This window comes from Parasteatoda tepidariorum, chromosome 2 (assembly GCF_982258835.1).
Source record: "Parasteatoda tepidariorum strain Cologne lab strain chromosome 2, Ptep-v5.0, whole genome shotgun sequence".
In the NCBI taxonomy this organism is placed as follows: domain Eukaryota; kingdom Metazoa; phylum Arthropoda; class Arachnida; order Araneae; family Theridiidae; genus Parasteatoda; species Parasteatoda tepidariorum.
Genome location: NC_141756.1, coordinates 26,537,782 through 26,559,424, shown reverse-complemented (window position 1 = coordinate 26,559,424; position 21,643 = coordinate 26,537,782). Strand labels below are relative to the sequence as shown.

The 21,643-nt window shown below is 30.3% G+C and overlaps 2 protein-coding genes across 5 annotated transcripts in view; one reads left to right on the top strand and one right to left on the bottom strand.

Annotated features, from left to right (window-relative positions):
* The window catches only part of LOC107442351 (protein Obscurin), a 281,510-nt gene that overhangs the window by 209,341 nt on the left and 50,526 nt on the right, over positions 1 to 21,643 (bottom strand). For all 4 annotated transcript variants that reach the window (XM_087157050.1, XM_087157049.1, XM_087157051.1 and 1 more), the window contains 4 exons: positions 15,730 to 15,861; positions 14,557 to 14,775; positions 12,378 to 12,597; positions 6,224 to 6,399 (listed from right to left, as the gene is read on the bottom strand). In XM_087157050.1, coding sequence (XP_087013176.1) covers positions 6,224 to 6,399; positions 12,378 to 12,597; positions 14,557 to 14,775; positions 15,730 to 15,861 — 747 coding nt within the window. The remainder of the gene's footprint in view (positions 1 to 6,223; positions 6,400 to 12,377; positions 12,598 to 14,556; positions 14,776 to 15,729; positions 15,862 to 21,643) is intronic.
* The window catches only part of LOC107445053 (uncharacterized), an 88,988-nt gene continuing 84,828 nt past the window's right edge, over positions 17,484 to 21,643 (top strand). The window contains exon 1 of the mRNA XM_087157056.1: positions 17,484 to 17,599. Within this exon, the coding sequence (XP_087013182.1) occupies positions 17,555 to 17,599 (45 nt within the window). The 5' untranslated portion in view covers positions 17,484 to 17,554. The remainder of the gene's footprint in view (positions 17,600 to 21,643) is intronic.

Here is a 21,643-nt window from a genome sequence, read left to right as displayed (position 1 = left end):
GCGTTTAGCATGACAGCGTTAGCAGCGTTTTGCCTACAGCGTTTAGCATGACAGCGTTAGCAGCGTATTGCCTACAGCGTTTAGCTCTTTTAAAATTTCAATATTGAGCAATACATTTAGTTCTATTTAAAAAAAATTTCACGTTTCAGTTCAAAACACAGGTAATCACTTTTTAACCTGTAAAACATTATTTTGAAAATTGTGCATTACAGTTTATTGTAGAGCTGTTAGCGTGATGCAATTTTTTTTAAAGTTTTTAAGCTCAAATCTGCTCTTATTTAGAAAAGTATTATATAAATGTTTAAACTCTTTACTTCAGATTTATAGTCTTTAGTACCCCTACACGTCAAACATAAAATTAAAACTTTAAGTAAGCCTTTTTTCAATAAAAATTGGGTCAAAACCAATCGGATATCTTAAGCTGTTTTTATTGTGTCGGTATAAGTCTTTCATGTATTGAATGATTTTATAGCATTGATCAATGCCGATTAATCGATGTTTGACTTTAACCCTTTACGAAGAACGGTGATTCAACTAGAGTAAAAACAATTAAAACTGAAAAATATTTTTCAAGAAACTAATATCCACTCTATTCCATTTTTTTGGTTAATATGAAAGAAATTTTCTAGTAGGGAAAAAAAACAGATAGACACTTAAGAATCTAACATTTTTTTCTGCTCCTTGTTTTTACGAAAAAAGTGTTTAAGAAGCTACAACAGGTATGGTTAAAAAGTAAAATCTTTATTCACAAAATGTCACCAACTTAAGCAGCTAAGCAAATTCTGGAATATTTGAAAATGTCTTTTACGACAAAGATAAAGAGAGAAAATGGGTTAAGGGATGGAAGAAATGACGTGCCAAAACGGGACTCTCGGAAAGGATGCCAAAAAATTTATCTTTGCAAACAAGTATGTAAATTTTCAATGTTTTCAAAACATTTCACGAAATATTAAATAGAAAATACATACTTAAATTATTATCTTATAAGCATTGCGAATTTATGTCTTCAAGTGGAAAATAATTTATAAGTCAATTATTGGTTGTTTTGTTGTTCTTAGGAAAAGATTTGTTAATAAACAGAGAGCCTTTTTTATTGCTTCTTTCTTTGTAAATAATTTACATGTTTTTTTTTTATTTATTGGTATATTCTAACCAAACAAATAAACACATGAACAATGTTAAAATTTTTTCACGTGTTTATTTTATGTCATTGTTATTATTATTAAACGTATTACAGTTGATAATTCTTGAACTAATAATTATTTTTCTAATTGAAATTTTCCATCGAACTCGTTGCACGGTATGCAAATAAATAAATAAGATAAAAAAGATAAAATAAACACCCTGAATGACTTTTTATCTAATGATTGGATTTTCAAAATTCCTGCTAGTTTGCGGAATCCAGAACAAAATTATCTTTTTGGCAATGATTACATTTAATTTGTATATTATTATTTTTATACATATATTTTAATCGCCTAATAAGAAAAATTAAATTTCGACACATTAAATTAGAAACATTGTAACATTATACGCTTTAAATAAAAACCGTTAAATTTTACTTAAATTTAAAATTTCTTAAATAAATAAAATAATGTAATATCTTATTCCATCAACGTTTATTACATTCCACTAAAATTTAGTACTTATTGTCTCTAAATGTTTTCTTTCATCGGCAAAAAATTAGTTAGGCCTCAATAATATTTTTAAAAAGGGATTTAAAATCAGAACAGACTGAAACACAGATTTGTCGAACTTGTTCAAGGTTCGAACATCTGTTAGAAAAAGACAGGGGGAGAAATAGAAATAGATGTCAAAGCTAAGGAAAATCTCAGAAAGTAAGTCGTTACAACCTGCAAAAATACATCTCGTCAACCCTGAAGAAAAGCTGCTGTCTGGTTGTTTTTCTTTCGAAGTCATAACACAATTCAACACAGCATTAATTATCGGTCTAGATTGATATTCGAACAAACTTACATTAAAATACAGCGCATTGCAATACATAAATTTACTATAAACCAATATATATTGCAATACTATAAACCTTTTAAATGTCCTATGTTTATAATCTTAAAGGTTTATACCAATCCTACTATTTAATTGATATTGACTATTTAATTGATATAAATTAATATATATATATATATATATATATATATATATATATATATATATATATATATATATATATATATATATATATATATATATATATATATATATATATATATATATATATATATATATATATATATATATTAATATATATATATATATATATATTAATTTATATATATATATATATATTAATTTATATATATATATATATTAATTTATATATATATATATATATTAATTTATATATATATATATATTAATTTATATATATATATATATATATATATTAATTTATATATATATATATATATATATTAATTTATATATATATATATATTAATTTATATATATATATATATATATATTAATTTACATTTTATAACCGGCATTAAAAAGCAACCTGGGAGTCCCAACCCTGGGAACTCCTGGTTCAACAACTAGCTTTCGTGGAAGACTTTTTGATGGAACTAACCCAAATTTGCGGGAAAAACCCGAGAGCAAGGGGGCTCTAACCCATGATCCGTCTACCACTGAGGATATTTTACGTCAGCACTGTGGTCAGTGGGAGCAGGGAGTAGAATTCGTATCAACCAGGCACTGCCGGGATTCAAATTAGGGTTACCTCATTGGGAGGGGAATGCTCTATCCCCTGAGCCAACGTGATACATTGGTCAATGTTTCGTACAATTTCATCACGTGAAATATAATATTTTGATTTTTTTTTTCAGTTTTTATGTATGGGGTAAAAATTAATGGTCATCACCAGCCGTAAGGCGACTAAGCATAACTAATGGCGATTCTGTAAGTCTTCCCAATAACCACTTTTTACAACATATTTATTAAAAAAATAATAATAATAAAACGCATTTATTATTATTTTTTAATAAATATAAAATTATCAATATTTTACAGTATTTGAAAAAAGAACGTTATTTTACACTTGTTTCTTAATTATTTTTCTTTTCTTTTAATTTTAGAAATAAACTTTGTCATGTCTAGGATATTTTGAAAACTGCTTCGAAACAAATGCCTTACAATATAAATATCTGTTTTTTCTTCTTTTTTTTAGTGGTATAAAATTTTCAATTTTGTAAAAGAAGCTACTTGTTTTAGGAAGTGACCACAGTTAAAAATGGTAAGACTGGCCTGTAGCGAAATTTCTTAAATTTAAATCATAATTGTAGGCCTTTACAAAACGGTTATCTAAGAATATAATTGAATTTGCTTTCGTTGGATGAAATATTTAATTACACTGAAAAATAATAATGGTAAGAAATTCGCTTCAAGTAATCCTTTGCATAGTTATTGAGGCATATAAATCTTATTGTTTAAGGCTAATGGATTTTGTTTTATGACCATAATGGGAAGAAATACACTATAAAAATACTCTACATTATGCAAAAATTACTAAAAAGTAAAATATTATATTAAAATATTTTATTTACATAATAATTAAAACAACTAATGACAATTATTTAGATTTAGTTAATTGAGATTTTTTTTAAATGTTCTTTATCGTATTAATGCTGTATCGCATTATGCTTTATGGCATTATTATTGTAAGCTACACATCTAGAAGAGACAATCGCCTTTTATTTTAAGCTTGGTTCTCAGTAAGTTAAAATTAATACTTAAAAATGATGTACTCGAAGATTTATTAAAAGAAAAATGACTAAATACTCGAATTTTCTTATATTTCATAATCGGCGTTGAAGCATCCGCACATCTCCCTCGCGCATACTAATGCAAAAATATAATGCCACTTATATGCCTATTTCTTATCGCTTGCTTCCTCAGTGTTCGGCTTGTCTATGATATCATAGGTACGTTACTTTATAAACACACTTGAAAAGATGACAATTATTAGCTATGGTTAATTTAAATAAATTAAATAATACTTAACTAACAATTATTTTTGTTCAATTGTTGATTTAAATTAAACATTAGATAAAGTTGCATTAAATATTATGTTATTAGTTCCATTAAGCTTGAAATAGATATGAAATTTAAATGAGTATTTCTTAACTTCAATTATACTCTTCGTATAATTAAAGTTAAAAGTTTCAAGGTAGAAGTGACTTCCCCACTTTACACACTTTTTCCCTCACAGTTGCCATGGTTACGACAAATCTTGATTAGTCCAACTGCTTACGAAAACGTATTGTCTTGGGGAAAAAGCATAATTTGGCGAAATCATAGCAACGGAAAGGGAGAAATGTGGAGAGTGGGGAAATTGTGAAATTTTGAGCCGGCAATTATTTTTACAAGATTATTTTATTTTAAAACCATCGTTGAACAGCCAATCCAATTTTTTGGTTTACGACTATCAATGTTCAACTCTGTAGCCTTGTAATTTTGAACCCACCCCAAAAGACAAGAGAACTCCTGTATCAAGTATTGGGAGAAGTTTGTCTTCGGGGAAGACTTTTTGAAGGAGCTAATCCGCGTTTGCGTCAAATGGAGTGAAAACCGCGAAAACCTCCCACGGTTAGCCTGACAACGAGGGGCCTCTAACCAATGATTAGTCAACCACCGAGGATAATTTACGTCATTTGAATGAATTTGAATGTAATCAATTCATTTAACTAAAAATAATAGGTTCAAGCTGGGTGCGGAGCTCGTATTGACCAGTCATCATTGGGATTTGAACCCGGTTCATCTCCTTGGGAGACAAGCTTCGTTGTTTAATAATAGGGCCAACTCTCTGAACAGATAGTACCTATTTCGAACATTTTGAAACTGTTTTATGGGTTACATAAGTGACAAACTTTAATTTCTATTTTCCAATAAAATTATTGATCATGCGAAAAATATTTATACGCAAATATTCTACATTAATTTATGTATCGACATTAATTATTATACATATTGCAGATAGATATACATGTTTATACACAAAATTAATAAGTTTTAAAAATAATAAGATGTTGAACTTTCAAAACAACTTTTGAATTACATAATAAAACGAAATCTAATAATATTTCAGTGAAAGTTTGTTTGCATTAATATATTATATGCAGAAACATATTTTGAAAAAAACTCTTTTTTCTTTCTTTTTTTTTAAAAAAAAAAGAAAGAAAGAAACAGGTATTTAGTTCAATAACTAATTTGGATTTAACATTTCGTGAAAACCTTCATTGTGTAAAAATTAAATAACATTTTCAAAACGTTCATTTTAAAAAATGTCATTTTTAAATCATTCATTTTGAAAGAGTTAAATAACTTTTTGAAAAGATTCATAATGAAAATTTTAAATGACATTTTCAAAACACCAATTTTGAAAAGTTTAAACGTCATTTTAAATTAATTTCTTTTCCTATTTTCATTTCATTTACTTTGAAAAAAGTTCAAATGCCATTTCCAGTGATATCATTTAAAAAATTATATGGCATTTTCAACTATCATTAATGCTTTGAAAAGTTAAGATGTCGTTTACAAAACATTTATTTTCATAAATTAAAGTGTAATTTCGATGTTATTTTGAAAAGCTCAAATGACACTTTCAAAATTTGACTTTTTCAGGTTTAAAAGCATATTATCATCGGCTGTAATACCAATGCCCTTTATCGATAATGTATAAATCGCTAATGATGAAATCGCTAATGTATAAATCGCTAACGTAAGTTTTACGCATCAAGTTTAAAATTAATACAATATATATAATGGTGGAAAAAGATATTCTGTAAACGGCTTCCTGATGTTTTTGTACATTTTAAAATCAATTTTTCTCAAAAATCATTACAAATTTATTTAATATTTTCCATAGTGAAAAGTTTTGAAGTATTGGTAGTAAATTATAAGAATGCAAATGTGCAAACTAATCGTCAAAACACAAATATAACACAACACTAAATATAACAAATGTGACACAAACAAAATATAACAGAATTATAGATCAGATATTAAAACAGAATTTCAAATGAAAATGAATAATAATGAAAAACGATTGTTGTCTATTGTTTCCCAAAATAAACAAATAATGTGAAATAAACAATAAATTATATAATTAATTATTGTGTGTGAATGGCAGGCAAATTAATGATGAAAATTGCATTATGTTCTCAAATAAATAAAAATAGAGAAAGTATTATTTATGTTTACTTACAGTGAGAGGAGTAACTGAGGTTATTGAAGATATTTGATCTAATTCCGAGGTCAGGATCCCTTTCTCTTCAAGGGTCGAAGAGACCTCCTGGAAAGCCACAACTTTTGCCGGCGTACTCAAAACCTCATCCCTCATCCTGAGAGCAGCGACATCTGTTGGAGACTGCCGAAGTGAAGCTGGAGGAAAAAAATTTATTATCATGGATTTAATCATCTTCGCTTGCCAAAATTTAAGTTTGTTTTTTTACGTATAATTCTTAAATGGTAGTTACAGAATTTTTTTAATGCAAAAAACAAATATGTTCAGTTTTTTTCTACAATTTAAAATTAAATTTTTCTAGATAGAATAAAAAAAATAATCATAAATGACATATTAAAGTATTTCATATTTAGTAAAAAGTGAAAAATAAATTTAATAATTCATCTATTTCTACAGAAAAGAAGAAATAAATTTAATAATTCATCTATCTACAAGAAGTTCTTTTTATATTGCAACATTGAATGCAGTGCAACCGCAATCAATAATCAAAAAATTCTTTTTTACTTTTCATTTTTTCATTTAAATATCACCCATTTCTTATAGACCTAAATCAATTTTTATTATTATTTATAAATATGAATACTTTTTTCGAAAAATAATTATAATTTAAGTAGAACACAATGTAATGTTCAAGCCGAGACTGAACTACATCGCATGAGTGGAACAAATCAATCAATTGTCGAAATTTTAAGGTTATGAATGGCAACTAGTTATTTGCACTATTCCTATTGAACTGCTCGTATTCCCTGTGGACAAGTTAAGTGGAGTGACGTATGCTTAGACATCTCTGTACACCTCCTTATGAACTCGAAAAAAAATATTTTGTTGTTTAAACTGAAGTACAGTTTAATGGCACAAGGTCCAAAACGAGCATGCTGTGACAAACCACCAAAAAAAAAATATTTGAAAAGTTTTTGTAAAAAAGGTAAATTACGTAAGAATTTGCAGGTTAATAGTGTTAATATTAATTTCTATGATACTCAAAAATTAATTTATTAGTACTATTTACTTTTAAGTGATAACAGTATTAAAAAGTCCACTCTTTTGCTCTATCTCGATATCAAATGTTGCATTTATATAATATTAGCTGAATACCCATTCCTCGTACGAGATGTAAAAAGAAAAGTAAGTAATCAATAAATAAATACCAACAACACTTCACAATTATGCACAAAATTGAAAGACATATTTCCATACATCATTTAATATAATTAAAATAATTTCATATTATCGTTTGTTGCACTTGTGTGGGGCTTTACGTTATTAAATTAAGAACCGTTTGTTGCACTTGTGCGAGGTTTTACGTTATTAAATTATGAATCATTTGTTGCACTTGTGTGAGGCTTTACGATATTAAATTATGAATCATTTGTTGCACTTGTGTGAGGCTTTACGTTATTAAATTATGAATCATTTGTTGCACTTGTGTGGGGCTTTACGTTATTAAATTAAGAATCGTTTGTTGCACTTGTGTGAGGCTTTACGTTATTAAATTATGAATCATTTGTTGCACTTGCGTGTGGCTTTACGTTATTAAATTAAGAATCGTTTGTTGCACTCGTGTGAAGGTTTACGTTATTAAATTAAGAATCGCTTGTTACACTTGTGTGAGGCTTTAAGCTATTAAATTATGAATCGTTTGTTGCACTTGTGTGAGGCTTTACGTTAGTAAATTAAAAATCGTTTGTTGAACTTGTGTGAGACTTTACGTTATTAAATTATGAATCGTTTGCTGTACTTCTGCGTGGCCTTACGTTATTAAATTAAGAAAAACACGTTTTTAGTAGTTCAGCCAATAAAAAAGAAGTTTAAATGTATTCAGTATCATTTAGTATGATGCAGTTGATCGAGGACGACTCAGATACTCAAAATTTAACACCATCAAGCGATTTTCTCTGGTACTCTCCCTTTTGAGGTCCCATAAAAACCTGCTACTATCTATCTTAAAACTGTACAGTATTGGTGCAGTTTTAAAAAGTACAAAATGTTATAATATAATAAATAATACCTATTTCAGTACATTTGGTATATATTAAAACTGCAATGATATCAGTACAAAAGCGCATATTCCCAAAAATAATTAAGTATTATTGGCGTTAATAATACATAGTATGGCAGCTTTTTACGTTTCTCCTAAACGAATTAGTACCATTTCTCCATTAATTTGGCTTTTTAATATATAGCTTTATTTTTTATTTCAAATTATACTTACTTAAAAAAAAATAATTTAGAAGAATTTTAATTCACTAAAAATTTATTTCTAATTAAAATTAATTTATAACAAAAATTAATTTTTTATTGAGCATCCTTGGCGTCAAAAATGGTAAGTCTATTTTTTACTTTTCTCCTAAACGAAGCTGTACCACTTCTCCATAAATTCTGTTTTTTAGTACATAGCTTGTTTATTATTTTAATAAGTACATATGACCAAATTTAATTAGGCATCATTATCGTGATTAATACATGGTGAGGAGTTTTTACATTTCTCTTAAACGAATTAGTATCATTGTTTCATTAATTTAGTTTTACATGCCTTATTATCATTAATATTATTATTATATTGTTTTATTTCAATGAGTTCCTATTACCAAAATGAACAAATTAATTGAATCCTATTACAAATTAATTGAACATCATTGGCTTCAAAAATTGCGATTTGTTTTCTCTATTAAATGAATTTATACCATCTCTCCATTAATGTTGTCTTTCTTTACATACTTTTTTTTTATTTCAAGTATTTCCTACTACCAAAATTAATCAAGCGTCATTGGCGTTAATAATAATATGGTGAATTTTTGTGTTTCTCCTAAGTAAGATAGTACTAGATGGTACTATTATTCTATTAATTTTCGTTTTCAGTACATATTTATTTGTTTCAATAATCGATGATTTTAAATTATCTTATACTAGGAGGCTCCGCCCCCTGCTCGCTAACGCTCGCCAACCCCCGAGAATTGCTACGCAATCCTATGTAGTTCACGCCGTGAACCAGGGCTCGCTGCGGTCGCTCGCCAATGAACACAATGTTCTAGCACAAAGACATAGTATATTATCATCAAAGACATAGTATATTATCATCAAAGACATAGTATATTATCATCAAAGACATATTATTTTATCATCAAAGACATAGTATTGTACTTATGTAGAAGAATTCTATCAATGTTCTTATTGGCTTTTAAAAAAGTATATTATCTATTTAGATTGTACATGGTGAAAAAATCAAAACATTAGCTAAATGAGAAACATATTAGCAAAATAAATTATCAAATATTGCAGTTACTCACCTAAATTCAACTAAATGTGTATAATAAATTAGTTAATGCTAGAAATTCTGAAAGTTTTAGAAAAAAAATTTTTTTACTTAAAAATATAAACTTTAAACCCTAACTTTTCCTTGTGAGATAATAACCCTCAAAAAGTCTTTCATTTTCAAGAACACAAAAATTTGTTTTATCGCCAAATGAAATATTTTTTGGTGATCAGCATTGTTGAAATCAATTTCTATATTAATTAACATTTGTGATAAAGTACATAAAATTTTAGAACAAAATAAGGATGTTTTACATACAATAAATTAAAATGCATGGCTGTTAGTATTACCCGAGAAATACCACGTAGAGGTCGCCATGCTGCATTTCTAATCTGGGAGTTTTGATTTTGGCAGTTCCCCTTGCCTACTGCCAATAGAAGTTTCAATTAAATTTTTTCCAAAAAACATTTTTTTTCTGCAAAGCTCTAAGAAATTAACACTAAGCATTTAGAATTTCTTTGAAAACACAATTATAGATTTGGCATCTTGGAGCAATTACTGAAAGGCTGTCAAATGACTTAACTCTTGACAGGCGAACATAAAGTTGTCCGTAACTAAAAACTTGTTTAGTCAATACTAAACTGATTTTCTCAAAAGTCTGACCTTGTGACTTATTTATAGTCATGGAGAAGGCCAGCCTAATTAATTCCTAATTGAGTTTAAATTAAATATTATCATGTTTTCAGGGCATGAATCTGAATTGAACAACCTGATAATGCTAACTCTGGTTATTGTTTCCGATTTTAAAAGCGCTATATGTTGAGCCACCTCATGTGACATTTGCCATGTGACATTTTTAGCAGTAATCATTGGTCGATTTTCTAACGTTGCCATTCGGGGAGTTGCAATGAGGCTTTTTTTTGGTGCCGTGTAAGAGAAATATATATATAGATTACAGAAACGCGCTTTAAAGTCAAAACTATAAACAAAAGCAACACGTGGATAGATTTAGAAATGTTAAAATGTTAATTTGGTTCATGCTCATGTTGATCCTTGAGTTTATCTGTCATAACGAACAAAAAATAGGTAAATATTAAAGAACATGCAAATAACAGCTGAGAGCTCTAAGCTAGCAAACATCACAAACACACATCTTTAAAAAAAAAATTTAAAAAAAAAGAATGATTTGAAGAAATTTATCAATGACAACTTATAAACCAACGCAAAAATGCAAAAATTCGTTTTTTCAAACGTCTCTCCCGAAAGACCTAATTCAAATTTTTGAACGATGTTCAGGATCAGGGCCTAAAATTACCTTTTTCACCCCCTGTCCCATTTCAGGACTTATAAGACCCTGAAGAGAGATTTATAAAAGAGACAGTTTTGGATTTATAAGAGAGACACATAGATAGACAAACTCTTCATTTTATTGTTATAGATGCATAATGAAAATCCTCTAAAATAGTTTTACTGGATGATACAAAGACATAATTTGTTTTAAAAAACATGAACAAAGTTAAAAAAAGTCGATATGCTTTGAGCTCTTAAAAATAGACACACATTCTCCAGACTATCAAACTTGAAGGAAGAAAACAAAAAGGAAATGGAAACACAAAACTAAAATGAACGAAAAAAAAGAATAGGAATTAAACGTGAAAAACAAAATGGCAAATATAGTTTAAATATTTAAGAAAAAAAGATCTTAACATTTTCTTTCAAAATCGCGATTTGGAGTAATTTTTAACCTGAATTTAAGTTCCTAATGGAGTTTTTCGAAGTTCTTTTGCTAAGCGAAATAAAAAAGTCAAAGTATACGTGCCTAACACTAGAGTATAGTATAAGTATACGTGCCTATACTTTTAAACTAAATATTAAGTAAGCCGTAAAGAATAATCTGGGATTCAGAACAAACAAGTAAGTTAAATACTCGTATTTGCAAAGTAATTAAACTTTTTCCAAAACTCGCCAAGGTGGTAATATTTTTTTTCCACCAACATAGAAATCATCAAAATCAATTATTAATTCTCAATTTTAACAAATTCTTATAAGTCCCGATTCAGCAGCATTGGATTAACTTTTTAACATTTAAATAAGATATTCACGTTTCGGGATATTCAAACTGACTTTTTGCGCCATGTTCGGAATTCGTACCGAGAGCGCTAGTTAAAGATAGGCTAAGCCTGACCATACAGTCATTCATAACTGTTGAAGATTCGCAACTGTTATAAAACAGTTATTTACAAAAAAGCATTGCTTTTTGTCAGTGTTTCCCAAAGTGTGGTACGCGTACCCCCAGGGGTACGGGAACAGTTTAGCGGGGGTACGCGTTCTTATGCGAAATATCTTGCAACAAACGAAAGTTTAAAAAAAATTATTTAAAAACAAAGCTGGCCATGAAAATTTATGATTACGTATTTTTTTATTGGCTATTTTTTGCAGAATTAGCAGTTAATAATTAGTGGTGTCAACAGCCAGTTGTGATTTTTAACTTTTGTGCAATTTTCTATAGTAAAAAATAAATTATTTTTTTTATTGGTGGTACACAGCGTTACGAGAAATTTAGAAAGGGTACACAAAAGTCATAAGTTTGGTAAACACTGCTTTATGTGATAGCAGGGCTGACAAAAAAAATTAACAGTTTTTTCCGAAACTCCTTCTCTAAGAATTCCTTTAACTATTCCTCTCAGATATTATCCCATTAAAAACTAATTAAATAAATCATATCTTTTTAATTAAATATTGTGTAAAAGCATAAGCATACTAGCACATATTTACAGTGCGAATCGGTGATAAACAAACGACGTAAAACTATATTAAAAAAATGTTGCATAGAAATAGCTATACTATGTAATAAAACCTAACCAGCATCTTTAGAGCTAGAACTAATATCGACTGCTTCTTCCGTGATGTCGGCCACGTCAAAAGGTGTGTCTGCTCCAGCGCATCTTGTAGCGTTCTTATGTATTTCCCCATCATCTTCCTCTGTGGCAAATGGCAGTTCCATTGATGTTGTCACTGTGTCTTGTTGCAGTGGAAGATCGAATGTAACCATGGTAGCTTCTGGAGGCCATATCACTTGATCCTATAAATCAAACGTCGTATTATTTTAAAATTTACAAGTAGTACACCGCCTTTTCAAAAAGAAGCATTTTGTTTTATTTTGTCACCAGCGTTTGAGCAACCATCCCTTTCTGTGTTAACGACTATCAGTGTTCAATACTGCAGCCATTCAAATTTGAACCCAACCCAGGAGACAAGAGAAATTTTGGATCAAGCATTGGGATAAATTACGTGTACATTTGCGTTGCAGGAAGAGGAAGAAAAAAAAGAAACGGCAATGGGATTTTTGCCCAAAATCCGTTTACCTCGGAGAATATTTTTACATCAGTACTGTGGCCGGTGCGAGCCGGGATTAAAATTCGTATTGACCAGCCATTCCAGGGATTCGAAGCTAGGTCATCTCATAGGTCATTCCTTGAGCTCATAAATAAAGAAATATAAATCGCATCGAATGTTGCTTATAATTAGATTTTCTTTTGCCTCAAAATACTGTGTGTTCTACTGGATTGAGACTTGATGTTTTGCAGTAGCTAGACACACGTAAAACCAATGAAAGCAAAACAAATATGTTAAAAAAGTATTTATGCAAATACATATTCACTAGTAGTAACTAACTTATTTCCTTTCCTGGACATATCAATTGTGCGCAAAAAGGATTAAAATAAAGTCAGTAGTATTAATAGCCGATAAAACCGATATAGTTACATATAACTTGAAATATACGATTTACCAATTCCTTAAGGGCAAAAGCTGCAATATAATCTCAGATTTCAATGATGGCAGCTTCAATTCTGTCAAAGAATTCTATTGTGTCAAATTACCCATCTTTGGCATATGCAATCCCACTAAAGATATTCCATTGCGTTTTCTTGCTGATTGATATCAAGGAAAAAGGCAAGACTTTCCATAACATGCATCCTGCTATTAAAAAAAATTCGCAACGTAAAAATTACATTGTAAAAAGCTTACAACTGAGACATTGTTCTGTTCGAAAATTTAAATTGAGTCTCTAGTTATCTCTGCAAATGGCAGTGAATGGGTTTCCCGCATTTTTTTTTTTTGGAACTCGGCAGCCTTCATGAGACCTGAAAGAAAAGTCAAATTAAGTTAACCACCACAACCAGAGACTTCCCACACCATTATTTAGCCTCTACCTTGTTATATGATGAAGGGAAAAAGTGCATTCTCTTTTCTCATACCATGCCAGTAGTACGCAAAGACGTCTGGGTCATACAAATTCTTTTCTTTTTCGTCCCCCCCCCCTTCTTTTAGTGGATTGCTTTTAACATGGGCTACTCTTCGATTCTTTTATAACGTAGATTACTTGTACGACCTAAAACACGCAACAGAAGAAGCGGACAGCTTTTTCAATTTACAAAATAAGTGGAAAGCTCATTAATGATGCGAGAACACTTTGGCTATGGAGTTAAATGGAAGCTAAGTTTAGCTATGGAGGTAAATTTACTCAGGCTTCTCACCCTGTGTATGGAGGCTACCATACAGCAAAATGCTAGAAACCCATATACTGCCATTTGCAAAGATAACTGGTTACCGAAGTTGGACTTTCCATGAGAACAAATCCTCCATTCAAATTACAAAATCTTGCTCACAGGGATGGGTTTTTTTATAATTGGGTGAAATCTAAAAAATATTGCCTCAATAGTTTAGACGGGAGAGTGGTGAAAAATGTAAGCCTATTCATGTTCGACATGTATGTTTTTAAGCATGATTTCATAACTTGAAATTTTCAAAACTCCTTTTCCTATTTTGCGCGCTATACCTTATTGTATTCCGCTACAAATACCCTTTCTCATGAGATATATACACCCTTAGTAATGGAACCCAATTTTTCTCTGAGTACCTATAAATATGAACGAAACATACGACAACTTGATAGCTCTCAGCAGTAAGTACAAAAACAATATTTGAAAACTCAGAAAAGAAACATTGCCGAATATGGTGGCCTTAGAAATGCGTGTACCTTATTATCAACTGAATCCTTCTTTTCCCGCTTAGGTTTAGAAACGTTGGGATTGGAGCTCCATTTTTGAGGCTGCTTCGATGCTGTTGGTGCATAAGGATCAGATGCACCCTCAGATATGGCGACATCCGTTTGAAGGTCTGGCGATGGCATTTCAGGTACCAGTGTGGCTTGACTCCCCTGAGTCTCTGATTCTTTTGGTGCCATTCCTAAAATATTCTGGAAGGGAAAAAAACAGAGGCTATTTTTCAAACAGAAATGTGCTAAAGATAATTATATTGTTTGCTAACTTACATTAATAGTATTTTTTTTTCACTATTGCACGTACACAGAACACATCAAAACATATTTAGTAAACGCTGGATAAAGGATTAAAGGTTTTGTAATTATAGAGAAATTATACACATAACTATATAATTCCTGTTTTTTTTCTTATATGAAAATAGTCTTTGATTTATCTGGTTAGTTAGATCAACGCGATTTCCAATTTCTTTTCTGCTACGAACCCTAATTAATCAACCGTCTTTCGGTGAAACCCCGACTTAGAAAATTTTATTAAGGTAATTGTGAACGTTATAGCCTATAGGAGACTATTTTTAAAATATTTAAATATTATTTATTAAATTAAAGGAACGAAGGTTTTTCATTTTCTTATCATTACTAATCTTAAATTAGGTTTTATGCTCGATAGTTAAATAAAGTCTTTGTATTAGATCTAAGTCTAGATATGATTATTTCGAAATGAAAGTTTAAAAAAAAACTGCTCAAAATGTTGAAAATGGAAACATATTTCTTTATTTAAGAATTAAGTTATTTTATTATGATTTGGAAAGCGCGATAGGCAATACTAATGAAATACATAATTTTTATTAATGTTTCTTCTTTTCATAATTTATTCAATATATTCTTATTATAAATATAAAATTTTTTTTAAAAAATGCCATTTCTATTTCATTACATTTTGCTTGAAATAATTTCACAAAGGCAATAAAGATAGAAAAAGTTATGAACTATAGGTCGGATCTAAATATAATCGGAGGTTTTAAAACTCATCACTGGTTATAAAAAGTACTAACTCATGGAACCCCTTTAACTCTTCTGCGGAACACCATTTGGGAACTGCTGAAGTATTCTTACTTGAGTATTCTTGAGTCTTACATAAAGTATTCTTACTTGAATAACGTTACATTCCAGATCATCATCAGCCAAATCTTCAATGTCAGAGTAGAACTGATCGTCATCTTTCTCAATCGTCATGCTACCCGTCCGCTCCGTGCTGCTCTGGGTCAGATCTTCGATGATTCCCTGAAAAACACAAATGGAATTGCCAGAATCATCAATTATTTAAAAAATAAATAAATAATAATCTCAGCTTGTTTAGAGCGCGGAGAAATCATTTCGATTAGTCTGTTCAGTTTTTCCTTACCCGAAACCTGTAGGAGACACGCTTTTAAAAACTGGAACACTTTTAATGTATATTTAACATAATTCGATTTTATTGAGAAAAAATAGTCGATTTTGATGATAAGACAGACGATGTTAAAAAGGAAAAATAGTCATTTTTAATTATGGACGCAATTTAGTTCGTCTACGGTAAGAACTCCACTCGCTGCAATGTCTGAGGCCATCTGCTGCTATGGAAACAAGAATAGCCCATTTCAGAGAGGGTAGCTTCCTTTCTCTCTAGGGCTAACACAGTAGACCAAAAAAAAAAAAAAACAGATTTCCTCTCTCTCTCTCTCCGACCCGAGTCAAAACATGTCCTAAACAATAACCCCACATCCCTATTTGAAATAGTTATACCTCGTTACCATAGTGACCGCCACGGGTCCAGACGTATGGCTAGGAGAGTTCTTACTTTAGACAAACTATACATTTATTTCATCTGTAACTAGACTAAAAAAGGGGTTTACCCCGTGGAAGGTGTTGGGCGCTGAACAGAATGCCGTGAATTAATTTCAAGAAAATTGTCGTCAATTTGTGGAATCGTTGAATTAGTGTCATTGGCAGTTAGTGTCATGAAAAACCATGCATTTTCACGGGGACGCAGCACATGGGGATTTTTATATGGACACGGTTTCAAAGTTTTTATTTATATAATTTAATCTTCTCAAAAAGAGACATTTTAAATATCTTAATTTGCCCGCTATATGGTGCCTAATCTGCGAATTTTTTTGATGATTGTTAATTCCAAGAATAATTTCCCATTAACTCTAAAAATAATCTTTTAATTGAAAGTTGAATATTTATGAACCTTAGTGAAGATAAAAATTAAGAGCGGTTTGCAAATGATAGCCATTTTAAACAATAATTCAATATAAAAAGTCGTATAAGGCATTTTTTACCATACTTACTAACCATCTATATCACATACCACGTCACATTACGTGAGCATATACTTGCAGTTCAGTACATGTAATAGATAACATTTTAAATTTCGTTTTTAAACTTAAACAATGTGTTTTAAAGACATTTGTCAGTGAGTCAATAATAATGATTGATTATATACGATGTTATTTTGGTAAAAAAATATTTTAAAAAAATTATACATTTTGCAGAAATGTTTCATTTGATTTTAATTTTTTTTTTTTTTCGAAATGTGTTATGCAACACGTCTTGTTATCCCGCACACAAAAACTAAAAACGCAAAATAACACTAACTTGATTCGAAAGGAAAGAATTAAGTAGCAGTAAATTAACGCATAATTTTTAAAACCGCAACCAAGCAAAGCATGCTTGTCTTCCCCCCTCCCGCTCAACTTTCCTTTCATTCGAAAATAAAATAAAAATGAAACAAAGCAAAGATTTATTCCTTCTTAATTTATAACATAAGTAACTAAAAAAAATTAATCAAAGTAATGCCTTGAATCGTTTGCTCTTTTTATTTTTATTGAAATTTCCCATGATGCACTATTACTCGAAAAGATAGAAATCGAAGCATTTAAAATTTGGATAGGCTTAGTGATTCATCATAAGTTTGTTAATTTCGTTTTGAAAAATGAAATTGAGAAGAAGATTGGGAATAAGTTATAAGACATCAAAGGTAAGTTTTGTTTTCAATGTTTTGCAAATAAGTTGCTATTATTTCTGATCTGTATTTTAAATTCAGTGCGAATTATAAAATTTTTATTTACGATTTTTTTAAGAGCTTCAGTTCGAAATTAGAAGATCAACATGTTTTTTTCCCCTTTATTAAATCTGTATTATTTTGAGTAAAGGCTATTTTAATTCATGTCGAGTTGGTATAAAATTCTTACTTGACCGTGCAGACTATAAAATATTCTATTTTCTTCATGACAACTTATATTTTTTAATTTAATTTTCTTATTATATATATACCCCGTGGCAGAATCGCAGAACATTATAGAGTTCTTGCCAGAAATATTTTTCTTTTAAAAAATAAAAAATTTAAGTTTTTTTTTCTACAGAAACTTACACACGTAATATTCGAATCAAGTATTTAGATATTTACTTTTTGACGCTCTCAACTTTCGACGATAGTATCGTAAATCGATGTAATGTTTCGATTGTATTTTCGGCAGTTATTGATATTGATTTACACGTGGATTTTAAATACCCCAATATATTTCAAACAATATGGAAAATTCGAATCGTGCATGTGAGTATTTATATTTTAAGGAAATAATTCTATCGAATTTTTGGCAATTATTGCTATCGATTTCTCCATAGTTTTTAATCTAATATTTTTTATACGATTTTGTAATTATAACAACCTAATCTCAAACGATTTTTAATTATTTTTTTATTGTGATGATTATTTACAAAATGCGAAAAAGGAAATAATTTGTGAACCTCCCCCCCCCCCCCATCAAAATGTGAGAATATTCCCATAATATTAGAATAAAAAATTATTACATGTTCAATTAATATATATATACATACCGGGTGCATAGCATTTTTAAAAAGTGCTAAAGGTGCTTATTTTTGATTTTCGCTTTTTAAAAGCCCTTAAAGGTGCTGTTTTCATGGTTGTTTTTAAAAAGTGCTTAATTTTCCCTTTTCCAACGTGAGATTTTTTTTCTTTACCATATCAATTTTTGACTCGAATTATGCAGAACACGTGGTTTACACGTTGTTCTAGTCAACATTTTCCTAATCCATTCAACTACAATATATTTCAACCTACCATCGGTCCGCAGTGCATGAAAGCGCCAATCATATTATGAAATACTTGCGGGTTCGAATACTGAGCTAGATTCAGTGGGAAGGAACGGAAGTGTTCTACCGTCTACCCCGTATCCGTATAGGACGCTTCCATCCGTCCATTAAGAATTCAAAAATTAAGGGACTAGTTATCGTTTAGTTCTTTATCTTTAGTAAGGTTAGAATAGTTTTCGCCAAGGAAAGTTAAGGAGTCAGTGTATTGGCTATTACTTACTTTAATTAATTGTCAAGGCTCCTTTTAGTGGTCCATTTTTGTAGTTTGCTACAACTACTTTATTACAAATGTAGTTAACTACAAGTACTTTTTTTAATGTAACGGCTACAAACTACTTTGGAATTGTAATAACTTCTTCACTACTTTAAGGCTTGGTTTCTTAGGACAGGACGCCGTCTGCTGGAAATCAGCGCTAACCTCTGATTGGTACATTTGTGAGTTTGATAGTATACGTCATTGAACGCTCATCTTGAACTACAATTGCCGTCCAACTCAACTGCAGTTGGATTACAACGTGACGTTAACCACAGAAGTAATGGCGGACAACATCCAACAACACATTGAAATCAGCCAAGATTTTGATTTTGACATTAAACATAGCTTCTTCATTAAACATAGCACTCTTCCTTAAGCTCAGCTATAATGTGTTTTTTCTTGGACAAAGTCATTATTTGTTCTCTAAAACACTGGTAGACAATAACAAAATCAATACAAATTCAAAATAAATATTTGTTTACGTTATTAACGCATGCGCAATGAGAGATAATGTCTGCGTTGGACCGACTGCTCACGCTGAGCTAACGAAAAAGCATTTTTATGGCGTCCGCTCTACGTCAATTTTCCGCTGACGCCCAGATAAAGCGCTAGTTCTAAGAAACCAGGCCTTGAGCTAACAAACCAGTATTTTGTTGGCGTCAACGGGACGTTGACGTCAGTGGCGTAGCGAGCTTAACTCGCGCCCGGGGCACAATACCTTTTTAGCGCCCCCATTCGAAAACCATATAGTATTATACGTAAAATATGCTCCCAAATTATTAAATAAATAATGTAAAGTAAATGAAGTCATAGGTTCAAGCTAGACTTTAAATTTGAGACAAAAAATGCAGTTGAGAAAACAAGACTAGATTCTGAATTGTATATGATCATCTAGAATTAGTTCAAAAGATACCTATCGTTTATTTTACATATTTATAAAGAAATATTTTAAAAGCACGCAGTTTTAAAACAATAAAAAAGTAAATATTTATTATCTCTAAGGAGATACATATATTTAATAATATGATTATAATACATTAATAAAACTAATTACTATGTATAAATTTCCCGCTTTTGATGAAGCAAATTTATCAACAATATCATCAAAGTTGATCATTACAAATTTGTTTCTTTCCACAATTAATGTTAGGTCACTTAGACGATCTTGTCCCATCGTTGATCGTAGATATGTCAAAATTAATTTTAATTTGCGGAATGAACGTTCGCAGCTAGCAGTTGATACTGAGATAGTCAGGAGTACTTGAAGTGCCACTCTCAGCTTTGGAAAAACATCTTCTCCATACGAGATTATAAAAGTACGAAATTCTAATAGAGTTTTAGGTTCAATTTCTTTTCTACTGTGGAGTAACATTTTGCAGTCACATATTTCGATAAGAAGTTCTATTCCATTGAAATTTGTATTATAAAATTCGCCCAAATTTTTGCAATTTTTTTTCAAGGTCGTTATCAACATTATCCTCGTTTAATAAATTTTCAATGTCTAGTAGAAATCCAAATATGAAATTAAGGTCACTTAATCGTGTACATATTTCTTGTTGCAGGCGATCAAGAACGCTTTTCATAACGCGAGAAATTTCACTTTCTGAGGAAAAAAAAAACATCTCTAGCCAATTCTCCGAGCATTTTGCGGCGTCTTCTTACACGTATTGTTGCATCAATATCCCATTTTTCACAAAGAGACTTCGTTTTTTCTATTGCCTCTTCACAGAGCTTGTCTCGAATTTCGGGTAGTTCAATCGCTAATGATTCAAGATCATTGAACCCTTCTCTAAAATTCATTCTAGGATCTTGTAATCTGAGCTGCACGCGATCAATCCTCCTTAAGATTTCATATTAGAAATGAACTAAAGTTATGAAACTAAAAGTTAGTATATTTTGAAACAGAATTGTAGCTTCACTTCTGATGTCACTTGTAGTGGTAGTGTCCTCAGCTAATTTTTCTAATAGTTCTACTATATTCTCTAGCCCATTGATGATAACGCTAACCGCTTGTATTCTGCCACTCAATTGTGTTTCAGATTCACGTTTGACAGTTTCTGTTAAAGCATTTTTTAATAATTCCCATCGTAACGTTGAACGTGAGAAAAACAGATATATGTTTTCTGTGGTCTGCAGTTTGTTAAAGAAATTTCCACGGAATTTAATTTTTCTATAATTGTATTTTTGATCGAGGCTGCATCTTTAGCATGTATTTCAATAACCCCCCCCCCCCCCTAAAAAAAGATTTTTTGATGGAAACTTTTTTATTCATAAAATCAACATTTACGTACCTAACGACTTGGGACATTTGTTCTCGATGAGAGAAATCAGGAGTTGAATCATACAAAAGTCCATAATATTTCTTTCTTTAGATATCGTTTATTAGTTGATTTCGAACTGTAGATGTCAGAAGATGAATGAATTCATTTTGGATCTGTGTTGACAAATATGAGACAGTTTTTGGAGTTTCTGTGGCATGTTAAAGATGATTTGCTAGTAGCGAATCAAACTGAGCTACAAGTTTAAGTAAAGATAATAGGTTTCCAACTTTTGTACCAAATTGAAGTGCTAGTTTTTTAACATGACTTCATTATTTGTTTTATTACTTACCAAGAATGCCTTGAATGCACGAAATAACTTAAACGTTAATAT